Source organism: Thamnophis elegans, chromosome Z (genome assembly GCF_009769535.1).
Source record: "Thamnophis elegans isolate rThaEle1 chromosome Z, rThaEle1.pri, whole genome shotgun sequence".
Lineage (NCBI taxonomy): Eukaryota > Metazoa > Chordata > Lepidosauria > Squamata > Colubridae > Thamnophis > Thamnophis elegans.
This window is the reverse complement of record NC_045558.1, coordinates 120,971,555-120,984,509: the sequence shown is the minus strand read 5'-3', so window position 1 is coordinate 120,984,509 and position 12,955 is coordinate 120,971,555. Positions and strand designations below refer to the sequence as shown.

The 12,955-nt window shown below is 45.2% G+C and overlaps 1 protein-coding gene across 2 annotated transcripts in view; it reads left to right on the top strand.

Annotated features, from left to right (window-relative positions):
• The window catches only part of LOC116522181 (myosin-10-like), a 90,028-nt gene that overhangs the window by 18,513 nt on the left and 58,560 nt on the right, over nt 1-12,955 (top strand). For both annotated transcript variants that reach the window (XM_032236926.1, XM_032236925.1), the window contains exons 3-7: nt 3,904-4,060; nt 5,447-5,474; nt 6,467-6,569; nt 8,390-8,410; nt 8,561-8,653. In XM_032236926.1, coding sequence (XP_032092817.1) covers nt 3,904-4,060; nt 5,447-5,474; nt 6,467-6,569; nt 8,390-8,410; nt 8,561-8,653 — 402 coding nt within the window. The remainder of the gene's footprint in view (nt 1-3,903; nt 4,061-5,446; nt 5,475-6,466; nt 6,570-8,389; nt 8,411-8,560; nt 8,654-12,955) is intronic.

The window sequence follows — 12,955 nt, the reverse complement described above, 5'->3', positions numbered from 1 at the left end:
TTTTAACCATTTGCATCTTCCTCCTGACGTAAACTTAGGGATCTGTGGTCCAGCCTCCTAGTATTTCTAACTAAGAGCTATTTAATGCAATTCTTTTCCCTGTTTAATTCCAAATGAAATCCTGGTTTGCAGCAGCCGTGCCTCTCTCAGATGTCCTAGCTCAGGAATGCACTGGCCAATATTCCAGATGGTTTGGACTCCAGCAATTAGCCAGCATGACCGGTTGCAAGTCATGATGGGAATTATGTGGTTCCAAACCTCTTGATACCCATCAAGATACCTTAAGAAAAAAAAAATCCAGATTTTAAACAGTGACGCGCTGGTCTGTTTGCCTGCTTGGGTGGAATGCAGCTTTGGTTAGGTGCCAAGCTATTCCTCCTGAGCAGACGTCAGGACTGGAAGAGAAGAGCTGACTTGGGACAGAAAGTTGGGCTTTTTCCCAGCTCGTGAAGTATCTTCGTGTTTCTGTGCAACAATGCTCGAAAAGGGCGAGTTGGACCTCCTTAACCTCATCATGCAGAGCTCCTTTCAAAGGGAAGGAGCAGGGGACACGTGTTTCTTCTGCCCTGCTGGTTTCCCTGGCACCCAAGTGGGCACAAAAGGCTACCCTGGGAGGCAGTGTGCCAAAGCATTCCCTCAACAGTACGTCATCTCTGACTCGCAGACAGCGCAGTGCCTGCCCTCCCCCTGCTGCCTCTGATGATCTCCACCCAGTAGCTGGGTATCGGGGTGGGGAACGGACTAGACCTGTTCAGCCAGAACAGTAGTCGTCAGGGTGTGAAATGAATTCTCCCAAGGGCGCCGCTGTCAACCGCGGCAACAACACACCACTTCTTGGAAACAGGAAACTGTACTCTTGTCTTGTCCTAAGAGAGCAGCCTACATCTGTGTGATTCAGCCCCATGGAACCCATCTTTAAGATAAAAGGAAACATTTATTTTTTTAAAAAAATGAAAAGGGGATTCTTCAGCCTTCCCAGACAGTTCCTTTGATAGCAGTGTTGCTGCTTTTCCTGCAAATCGACTTCTCCCTGCCCTGGTGACACTCCATCCAGTTGTTTTACAGTTGGTTCTCCAGGCTGCTCCTTCCCAGGTATTTCAGCCTGTAGCAAAAAAGCATTTTTAGCCTCACCCTCAGCAATCTTTCCCCTACTTTTTGAGCTCCTGATGCATTCAATTCCTAAGATCCCCGGGCAAGGTGCTTAACAGAATAATGGGAGGTTACATTCCAATGCAGCTGAAAACACTCCAGGTTAGGGAAGGTCATTTCTGCATATTTCCCTTAGTGTCAGCCAACGTTGATGGAGTCAAGTGACCGAGGTCAAATGGACAAAAAGTGTCTGTTGGCATGGTGCTAGAAACCTGTTTGGAAAGAAGGTAGGCCCGCAATAGTATGCCAACAGCAAAATTGCACGCTTGGATTCAAGTTAGGGAAACCCAGGAGCATCGGTGCATGAAAGCTTGTTGGAATCAGCTTTTATTAGGAAATTGAGCACTGCCCCTTGATCTTTTTTTATGCCTCCTGTAAAACACACACACACACACACCATTCCTTAATCCCCTGCATTGGTTTTCCACTGCCCCGAGATAGGAAACTTTATGAAAATGATAACATAGTACATGCATCATTTGTAAAACTAATAAAGGCGGGATACAATGATAAATAAATGATGCTTATGTCTGTAGAGATTCTCAGCCTTTCAGGTCATGGTTATCCCAAAGGTGCTTTCTCAAGAGGCAACTGGACTTTCTGGTTTTTCTTTGAAGACGGGTCGCCTCTCATCCAAGTTTCTTCCATCTCTGACTGGGATGGTGGGGCTGAATTCTTTTGGCACAAAAAAGATGCTTACAGTGTGCTACTAGATAAAGTTAAGAAGAAGAACAAAGGAAAGATATCTTGAGTCCCCTTGAAAAACTTTAATGGCATGCCTCCTCCTCGCCCCCCCCCACCTGCCAGTTCGTTTTGCATCCTCCACAGATAACTTTGGCTCCTCTTTGGACATCAGGAGGTGGCATGTTTCCTTTATTCGTGGGATGTTGGCAAACAATTTTTCTTACGCCAGTCATTTTTCCCCCCCAAAATGTAAATACATTCTGAGGGTTTTACCAAGAAGAAGGCAAGCCTTGGAAGGTTTTGTTTTGGGAGGGTGAATTGCTGTTTTTTGGGCTCTGTCTATCCTTGGGATTTTTTTTTTAAAAAAGGAGTCTCTCAGGTTTCTGTGCTGGGACATCAGATGTGCAAATAATTTCGCAACATTTCCTAGCCAGTGCTGGAGTAGCCAAGGTTGGGGAAGGAAGGAAGTAAAGGAGTCCCTGCGGTTTTTTACCCTGCTAGTCGTTGCCGACTATAGGGAGCAGTGCTCCTTTCTGTTGAGCCATCGCTGTACAAAGACGTTCCCACACCCATGTGACATTGTATCCTCCCCACTGAAATGGTACCTATTTATCTACTTGCATTTGCACACTTTCGAACTGCTAAGTCAGTGTTGGTGAATCTTTCTGGCACTGAGTGCCAAAATGGGAGCATGCACTCGCATGCATGCCGGAAACCGGAAGAGCAGCCACCCAGTGTGCATGTGCGTGCCAGGAAGATGATCTTCCTGTTTCTGGCACACACATGTGCACTGGCCACCTGGTCTTTTGGTTTTTGGCATGCATGTGTGCACGAAGACCAGCTGGCCAGTGTGCATGCGCGTGCCGGAAACCGGAAGATCATTTTCCCGGTGCACACATGCACACTGTTGCTCCCGCGCCCGTGAAGACCAGCTGACCAGCGCTCCAGAACCTGGAAGAGCAGTGGGTAACAGCTTACGTACCCAGAGAGTTGGCTCTGCATGCCACTTCCGACACACATGCCATAGGTTCGTAATCACGGTGCTAGGTGAACAGGAGCTAGGTGGAGATGGAGGTTCACTCCATTGCCTGATGCTTGGGTCTCGAACTAAGCTGTTTGAGACCCGAGTGTCGTGCAATGGAGTGAGTGCCTGCCTCCACCTAATTCCTATTTATCTAGCAATTCGAAAGTGTGCAAATACGAGTAGATAAATAGGTACCATTTCAGTCCTGGTAAGGCTGATCAAAAAGTATCCCATTATCCATTTTTCATTTCAGCAGTAGGAAAAACATCTCAAGATTGGAACAGCTGTTTTTCTCCAAGCGGACGTTTCCTTGCCTGCAAAATACAAGAATTGGGCACTAAGTGTTGTTTCTAATATCCGTCTCCTGTGTGTCTGGGATCACACATCACATTAAGCTTTTGTTTGTGAAAAGTTTGAGTGCTTTAATCCACGCATAATGCTTAGCTCTAAGCCATGGATTAATAGCCCCAAAAGTCTGGGTTCATCATGTGAAGATGAACCCAAACAAATGGTATGTCTGGCTTAATATGATGTGTGAATTAGGTCATTGTCATGCTTTAGAGTTAAAAATAGCAGGCGGTGAACTTGGCTCCTCTCTCTTTATTTTTCAACATTTTTTCCCCCTGTTTTTTCTTGAAGCAGAAAGAAACTGTGTGTATATATATATATATGTGTGTGTGTTTGTGTGTGTGTATTGTGCCACAACCCCTGGTATGCCCAAATATGGGAGGAAGCATACTGCTTTCCTTTTCTGTCTATTGGCTCACTCTGGGAGCCATCCAGGCAGAAAGCCATCTTTTTATGTTGCCTTTTTACATTTGTGTTGCATTTGTGCTGATAATCCTTTATTTATCCCTTTATTTATTTATCAGCACAAATGCAACACACACACACACACATATTGAAGCAGCAACCTTAGAAGGGAGAGTGTTTGACAGCAAACTGTAAAACCCAAGAAGATGTGCAATCGTGGGCACAAAAAGGAACTGCAGTGGTATTGGGGAGGCTGTTCTGATCTGACTTTCTGTCTTCCTTCCAAATGGCAGACATACTCAGGGCTCTTCTGTGTGGTCATCAACCCTTACAAGAATTTGCCCATCTACACAGAACAGATTGTGGAGATGTATCGGGGCAAGAAACGTCATGAGATGCCACCTCACATTTATGCCATCTCCGAGACTGCCTACCGGAGCATGCTGCAAGGTACACACTGGAAGACCCATAAAGGGAGGAGAGGGTGGGCAGGGGGGGGGGGGCTTTACTATACATCAGGAGTGGACAAAGTACAATCTTGGAGGCTCAGAGGGCTGGGCGTGATTCCATTGCGACCCTCAGCCTAATTTCAAAAGCCTTCTGTGAGCCTCTGCCAAGATGCTTCACTCCAAGTCTTGAAATGTGCTGTGAGGAAAACAAAAGAGAATAAGAGAGAGTCTGTTAAAAAAAACAAAACTCACCCCTAAATGGCCCCTTCAATTTTTTGTTTCAGCCCCAGCCCCACCCCACCCCCAGCCCCTCTTCATTTTATTTTCTTGCTCTCTAGGAGTACATCTACTTGATTAACATTAGGTTACCCACCCAATCTGTCTGCCAAATGCTGGAAATGCAAGCAGTCCCCAGGTGGGGATATGTGGTGGACGTACATTAAAACAAGAAAATATTGGGAGAAAATACATAGCTGTCTGGAAAAGATTATTAATTAGAATATAGATCTGAAACCAGAAATATTTTTGTTGGGCATAATGCCGGAGGGGTATGATAAAGGGACCACATATTTAGTTTTACACTAATAGCAGCAAGGATCATATTTGCAAAATACTCGAAAAATAAAACCCCACCAGATGAAGATGTAATTCAAAAAATTTTATACTGTGTTGAAATGGACAGACTAACTTTAAAAATAAAAGATAAGGAAGTCACGGAATATTATTTGATTTGGAATAGATTTTATGAGTGGTTAGAGACAAGAGGTAGAAATTAGAGAAATAAAGACTACGAATGTTTGTATTAAAAATAGTGATGGTTAATAACTACAATCATTACAAGTAAAAAAAATGTAAAGTCAATGTTAAAACTACTTGGTTATAGCATTATTATTGTTATTAGTACATGTGTTATTTTGTTATTACTATTACTATTATTACTATTACTACTATTACTATTATTACTATTATTAGTTTATGTGTTTATATTTATTATTACTTTTTTGCTGGTCTTACTTTTTTGTAAATGGTACACCCCGACAATACAATATATTTAAAAATGCTTATGAGTAAAACTTAAAATAATAAATACAATAAAATTAGGTTACCCACATGGCTGTGAGAAGTAAAGGGGGCAGGGGAGGTGTGAATGGAAAGGTTTAACTTTGAACAGTTCCCCATTCCAGACTGAAGCCGAAAGGAGAAGAATGTGTAATTTTAGGGTGTATCATGGGTACAGTGGGCAGATGGCTAGAGATAGGGAGCTTTTGTGGTTGGTGGATGGGACCATTGCATGTATGTTTCTGACGCCCTCTTGTGGACGGAAATGGTCTTCAGGAAATGGGAGCAAGCAATTTTGATCCGATTCTTTTATCTTTCTGGTCCCCAGATCGAGAGGATCAGTCGATCTTATGCACGTGAGTATTGCTCGCAGCGGGTAGGGGCTGTAGAAAGAGATGCTCAGAGGAGAGAGAGCGAAAACCATTCTGTATGGATGTTACCAGGAGTTCTAAAAACTTGGTAGCCCAAAGAGCTAGCTCTTCATTGCACTGCATGCAATTGTACTTAGAGGAGAAGCAGTCTGTTGTTTTAGTCCTGTAAGAAATATTGTACAAAAGCCTGTTTAAACAACCCTGCAGTCTCAAAAAAGTCATTTGCCAAATGCCAGGTTTATTCCTGTTCCATTCAGATTGGAAAGAACAGGTTTGTCCCCGTTCCCTCCCCCTCCCCCAATGTTGCTCTAACCTGCGATGGAAGCTGTGAAGTTAAACTCGTTGAAAACAAATCAATAATTAAGAAAAAAACATGTATAGCTTCCTTCTACTTTCAGCAACTCATTGTCCTCCAAATGTGCTGGGATTAAAATTCCCAGTTTACATAATTAGAAAAGGCTGCTTTAGAGTGCCAAAATCCCTCCTCACATTTTACTCAGCAATCTTTATGAACAAACTTTTAAGATGGATGGCAAATCTTTAAAATTGCTTTTTTATTCCATCTGTTCTGATGGAAAAATATTTTTCCATTTTTTCCCCCTTACCCTTCTCTAAGTGAGAGAAGTTGAAGAACTTTGACTAGACAAAGATTACTCTAGATCAGGACTAGATCATAATTCTATGTCCAACCACCTTTGACACCAGTTTCCATGATTGTTTTTAGTATTATTACTGTAATATTGTTCCTAGTGAGTTTGGGACCATGATGGAATTGGAGCCAAGGATCTTCTGGTTCCCATCCATACGCTTTGATAGGATGCTGCTGATGGGACAGGTTTGGAAAGCAAAAATTCAGAATTCAGAAAGTAAGATAGCTGAACTCGATTCCCTCTTTGTGGAAACCACAGCTTTAAGTTCGGCTGTGTGAGAAGGAGAGGTGTGAGTTTGTTTTCTCATCTGATGTCTGTTCTCTGCAGAGGAGAGTCAGGTGCTGGCAAAACTGAGAACACCAAGAAAGTGATCCAGTACTTAGCACATGTGGCTTCATCTCATAAAGCCCGGAAGGACCATAATGCGCCGGTGAGTGTGGGGCCACCTCCAGCTTCAACCACAGCAGCAGTCACCTGCTCTCCCTTGCGATGCCAACCCATAAAGGGCATGGCAGACTGGCATGACCCCTTTGCCAGCTCTGGTTTTGCATTCCTGAAGCGGAGCCAATGAGCTCCCCCATCTGATGCCTAGGAAGTAACCCAGCATCTAATTTGAACCGGGGCCAGTCTGGAAGCTCTTCCAAATACCAGCGGATGGCCCTGGCATGTGTGAAAAGGTGATCCCCTGAAGAGCCTTTCAAACACATGCAAAAGTGATTTCCACTCTTCTGTCGCTCAACACACCCACTGTCTGCCCATATGGAATTTGGCTCCCACGCCAGTGTGGCATCCACCCAGGCAGGATTGAGAGCCAGTGTTGGGTTTGAATTAACGTTGTTGTGTCCTTTGTTGAAGGAAATGAGTCCTTGCTTGGCTTTTTCACGTCATTTCTTTCAATCAATAGGCCAGCCATTTATTATACTCTTCTTCCCCTGTGTAGTTTCGGGGCCCTTTTGGTTGCTTCCTCCCAATCTTAAGAGTTCAATGGCAGGGGCCCAGCAGGTCTCCTAGGACCCTTGAGTGATCTTCTCTTGAATATTCTTGTATCTTGTGAACACAACCAGAGGTCGTATTCAGCTGGTTCGGACCGGTTCGCTCGAACTGGTAGTGGAAATCGTGGGTGGGCCTTCCCACTCGCCCTGACTCTATGCCGTCCTATTTAGGCATGTTTTCAAGCCACGTGCATGCATACAAGCCTCGCCCACGATCAAAGCGCATGCGTGGAAGGCCGAGTGCATGCGTAGACTCACACGCAAATGTGCTCACATTTGCGAACCGGTAGGAAAAGTAAGTGAATACCACCCCTGGACACAACCCATGGTGAAGAACTTAGGCTCCAGTTATTGTAGCCATCTCCTTTCAAAGGAGATTATTATCTGAGGACAGCTGGAATCACAAAGGATTTCTTTTAACAAAGATGCCCCAAAGGAACTACTGGCCAACCTGAACCCCTCTCCTCACCTGTATTGGGGCTGAAAACTCTCTGACATTGAGCCCCAGAACTTCATGTGTGCAATGCATTGATTCCTCATTTTTCCCTTTGGTGCTTCCCTTCTCTGATTGCACGGAAAGCCCATCTTTTCCCCTTATCTGTGCCTAAGTTTACAGTCTTGGTAGAAGTTCTACAAGTGTGTGTGTGTGTGTGTGTGTGTGTGTGTGTGTGTTTGTTCGTTTGTTCGTTCCCATATGGAAGATGATATTAATACCCCCTCTGTTGTCTTGCTGCCTCAGCTGGAGTTCCTCAATGAAACCAAACAGGCAAGAGTCGAATGCATGCAGCTGAGATACCAGCTTCCCCATCTCTTCACTCCTCACCCCCATCCTCCAGTGCTGATTGTGGGTCCCTACCACTGGCTGCTGCTCCTAGTCCCACCTACACTTAGAATTGCTCTTCAAATGCTTTTCTCATCAATTGCACACTTTGCTTATTGCCAGAATCGCTTCCTTGAACCCCTTTCCTCACCAGAGTTACGATGCTGCATTTGCTGGGGGTGGGGGGTGGGGTGGGGACATGATTCAGGGGGATTTCAGGGGAGGGGCTGGGAAAGGAAGCCAGGTGTTGGGGATCTCCTATTCCTCCCCTTTTCTGTTGTGCTGTTCCCCATGTTATTGTGGTTGCGTTCTCATTGTGTTGTTCATCGTCTAATTTAACCCTTTGATTTTGTTTTGTTTTTGTTTCCCCTGTCTTGCTCCCTGCTCTGCCTTCCCATTGTATTTTTTGTGATGCCATCCCCATCCCAACCTCCATAGACTTCCAGCCCTGCTTCCTACGTGAGTAATTTTTGGAAACAGCTTTCCCCTGGCTGACCCTGGAGTTTCTCCGAGTGCTTCCTTGGCCCAAAAGCTTTGTGAGGCCAGAGGCCTGCATAGGTTGCTGCTAACCCCTTTTCCCTCCTCCGTCCCTCCTTTTCCTTCATCTAGGGAGAACTGGAGCATCAGCTACTGCAAGCCAACCCTATCTTGGAGGCCTTCGGCAATGCAAAAACTGTGAAAAATGACAACTCCTCACGATTCGTAAGTCTTCATGGATGGAGAAATCCCTTCCCACCCAGTCATTTACCTCAGAAATCTGTGGAATGAGGATTCTGTTTAGCAGCTTCCAATTTCAAACCAATTGAGCCCTGGATTTAAGACAGAAGATAGCATCTTCCTGAGCATTGGAAAATATTTTCAGAACTGGGACATAAAATCCCAGTGGTTCTAAAGCAACTTCTCAGCCTTGGCAACTTTAAGATCAGAGGTGGGTTGCTCCCAGTTTGGCCCAGATTGGCCAAACCGGTAGTAGTGGTGGTGGGAGGCTTCTGTACATGTGATTAAGCAGCACGTGCACGAGGGAGCGCGCGTGAACCGATAGTAAAAAAAATGGCAACCTACCACTGTCTAAGTTGGGTGGACTTCAACTCCCAGAATTCTTGGAGTTGAAGTCCATCCATCTTAAATTGCCAAAGTTGAGAAACTCTGTGGTTTATACCCTTCTTAAATGAATTACTCTGTCACCTCATAAGTGTGTGTGGTCTCCCTATCTTCAGGCTAAGATTTAGGCAAGAAAAACAAAATGCACAGGTACAGTATATGTGGTACCTCGCTTAATAGTAGTAACTGAGAGAGGAATCTTGGAGTCCTAGTGGACAACCATTTAAATGTGAGCCAGCAGCTGCCAAAAAAGCCAACACAGTTCTAGGCTGCATAAACAGAGGGATAGAATCAAGATCACGTGAAGTGTTCATACCACTTTATAATGCCTTGGTAAGGCCACACTTGGAATATTGCATCCAGTTTTGGTCACCATGATGTAAAAAAGATGTTGAGACTCCAGAAAGAGTGCAGAGAAGAGAAACAAAGATGATTAGGGGACTGGAGGCTAAAACATATTGCCGGAGTCCTTCGGGATTGGGCGGCATATAGATTTTATAAATAAATAAATAAACATATGAAGAACGGTTGCAGGAACTGGGTATGTCTAGTTTAAGGAAAAGAAGGACTAGGGGAGACATGATAGCAGTGTTCCAATATCTCAGGGGCTGCCACAAAGAAGAGGGAATCAAGGTATTCTCCAAAGCACCTGAAGGCAGGACAAGAAGCAATGGGTGGAAACTAATCAAGGAGAGACGCAACTTAGAACTGAGGAGAAATTTCCTGACAGTTAGAACAATTAATCAATGGAACAACTTGCCTCCAGAAGTTGTGAATGCTCCAACACTGGAAGTTTTTAAGAAGATGTTGAATAACCATTTGTCTGAGGTGGTGTAGGTTTTCCTGCCTAAGCAGGGGGTTGGATTAGAAGACCTCCAAGGTCCCTTCCAATTCTATTCTATTATATTCTATTGCTTCTCACACAACTATAGCAGGTGGCAAAAGCTGCCAAATAGTTAAAGATATCTTTTCTTGTAAGATAATCTCTCCTGTTGAAATCTGTTAAGCTCTTTCACTCTTCTCCTATTCAAATGTGTTGGAATGTAATTTCAATAATTCCCTAGCTGACTGGGAGTTTAAATATTGTCCAACACATTTGCAAGGCACCGAAGTGGAAAAGCTTTGTATACATCAGTGTTTTTCTAACTAGGCAAGCTGAAGATGTGTGGACTTCCAACTTCCCAGAATTCCCCGGTAACATGGGGAATGCATTGCAGAGATGGGAGCTGTGATACAACACATTTGTCAGTGTTCCAAATGATGCACCAATAGAAATTAGAACTCTGAGGCAGGCAGCTTCCTCAAAGAACAATTTTATTGGGTATATCATATTGGCACAATTGGTGAAAGCCGATTCTAAAAGTCCCCGCGACTTTCACCTAATTAAAAGTACCGTAATTTCACGACTATAAGCCGCACTGAAAATCCTAAAATTTGATCCAAAACCGGCAGTGCGGCTTATAACCCGGTGCGCTTTATATGTGGAAAAAGATCTCCCAGCTGCTTTCGGGGCTTCCTGGAGCGCCAAGAAGATTCGCGCGCTCCTCGCGACTGCAATAGATGTCCAGAAGCGGCTTTTGGGGCTAATGGGGATTGGATTTCCAGCTCGATAGCCCCTGCCGCTTCTGGACGTCTATTGCAGTTGTGAGGAGCCGAGGAGAGTGCGGAGAACAGCGCGAAGGTTCTTGGCACTCCAGGAAGCCCTGAAAGCAGCTGGGAGAGGCGCACGGCTTGGTTTCTCCTCCCTGGACGTCGCAGCAGCAGCCCCAAGCGCACCGATCTCAGTGTTTTTCGCATCGGGGCATGCTCTTGCAGCACACCCCGATGCGAAAAACACAGAGATCGGTGCGCTTGAGGCTGCTACTGCGACATCCAGGGAGGAGAAACCAAACCGCGCGCCTCCCCCAGCTGCTTTCGGGGCTTCCTGGAGCGCCAAGAAGATTCGCGCTCTCCTCCGCTCCTCGCGACTGCAATAGATGTCCAGAAGCGGCTTTTGGGGCTAATGGGGATTGGATTTCCAGCTCGATAGCCCCTGCCGCTTCTGGACGTCTATTGCAGTTGTGAGGAGCCGAGGAGAGTGCGGAGAACAGCGCGAAGGTTCTTGGCGCTCCAGGAAGCCCCGAAAGCAGCTGGGGGAGGCGCACGGCTTGGTTTCTCCTCCCTGGATGTCGCAGCAGCAGCCCCAAGTGCACCGATCTCAGTGTTTTTCGCATCGGGGTGTGCTGCAAGAGCATGCCCCGATGTGAAAAACACAGAGATCGGTGCGCTTGGGGCTGCTGCTGCGACGTCCAGGGAGGAGAAACCAAGCCGTGCGCCTCCCCCAGCTGCTTTCGGGGCTTCCTGGAGCGCCAAGAACCTTCGCGCTGTTCTCCGCTCCTCCTCGCGACTGCAACAGATGTCCAGAAGCGTCGGGAAACGTGCGGCTTATAACCCGGTGCGCTTTATATGTGGAAAAAGTTTGAAAAATTAACGTTAATTGATACTGCGGCTTATAATCCGGTGCAGCTTTTGGTCGTGAAAATACGGTAAAAGTTTTTCCTTTCCCCCCAAGTCATGATCATGCTGTCCAATCCAGGAGCTGGCCAGTTGTTTGGTTACTTTGCCCCTCCTCTGGCGAGCCACCCATGGGAATGTCCTTGGGTTCCCACAGGAAAGTTTTATTGTTTTGGCTACAAAGCCCATCTAACCATTTCCCCCCTCCCTCTGTTGTGTGGAAGCCCTGGAGCCCCCAAGATGGCCTTGGCCATGATCACTTCAGGGTTGACAACATTCGGTTGTGGTGTTATTCAGTGAAGAGACCTACCTCCCACTGAATTTAAAAAAAACTAGTTATGGAAATTTGCCGAAGGGATTCTAAGTTTGAAAGTAGATCATCTCATTTTAATCTGGATTATTTTTTAAAAATAATCTTTCTGTTTCGGAAGAAGAAAAAGAAGTTAAGCTGTGCAGCCGCTTTGTTGAAAGAGGCAGTGTTATGTCCGGCTCGCTGAGGAGGAGATCTGAAGGACAGGAAGCAGGACAAGATATTGTGCTCTTGGCTTCCAGCAACTCCTCCTCAAACAAAAATTAAGAATGGATTGCCCAGTTATAATGCTGAACAAACTTTGGCCTAAGGGCTGCACTTGGTCATGACTGCTAGGGATATGACCGTGTATAACGATAGCATTCAAGAGAATGGAATAACTTTATTTATTTTATTTTATTTTGCATTATCATGGCAAGGGGTGAAATGGGGCTTTAGTACAGATAGTCTGAATTGAGACCAGAAACTCCATTGCTAAGCCATATAGGCGCATAAAGTGTGATATCATGTGACTGCACTAAGTTACAATGGCAATCCCAGTTGCCTCCTTTAGGTGAGTCATGTGTGATCACAATATTTTTGCAACCTCCTGCTGGTTTCCCCACTGACTTTGCTAGTTGGAAGTCAGCAGTGAAGGTTGCAAAGGACAGTCACGTGACCACGGGGCGCTGCAACATCACAATTGGTTGGCTGGTTGCCAAGTACCTGAATCACAATAGTGACTGGGGAATGCGGCATTGGCGCAACTACGAGGATCAGTCATAACCTTGCTCTGCTGTGTTACAACTGTTGTAACTTCAAACAGTCACTGAACAAGCGGACATTAAATAAGGACGACTTGCACCGCACACATTTTCGCCCTTTACCCTCCACTGAAAGAGCTCCATGATATTTTGGTATGAAAGAATTTAATGGTACAATGGGCGGCTTCAGCTGAGGATACCCACTTTGCTCCTTTAAATACTTCAAAGTATAAAAAAAAGAGCCTTAAAAGATTATGCTTGCAACCCCTTTTAAATATAGCCTTAAACTTTCATGTACCATTTCTTTGATTCTATTCTTTAGAAAGGGCAAAATTTTTAAAATGCCTTTTTGAAATC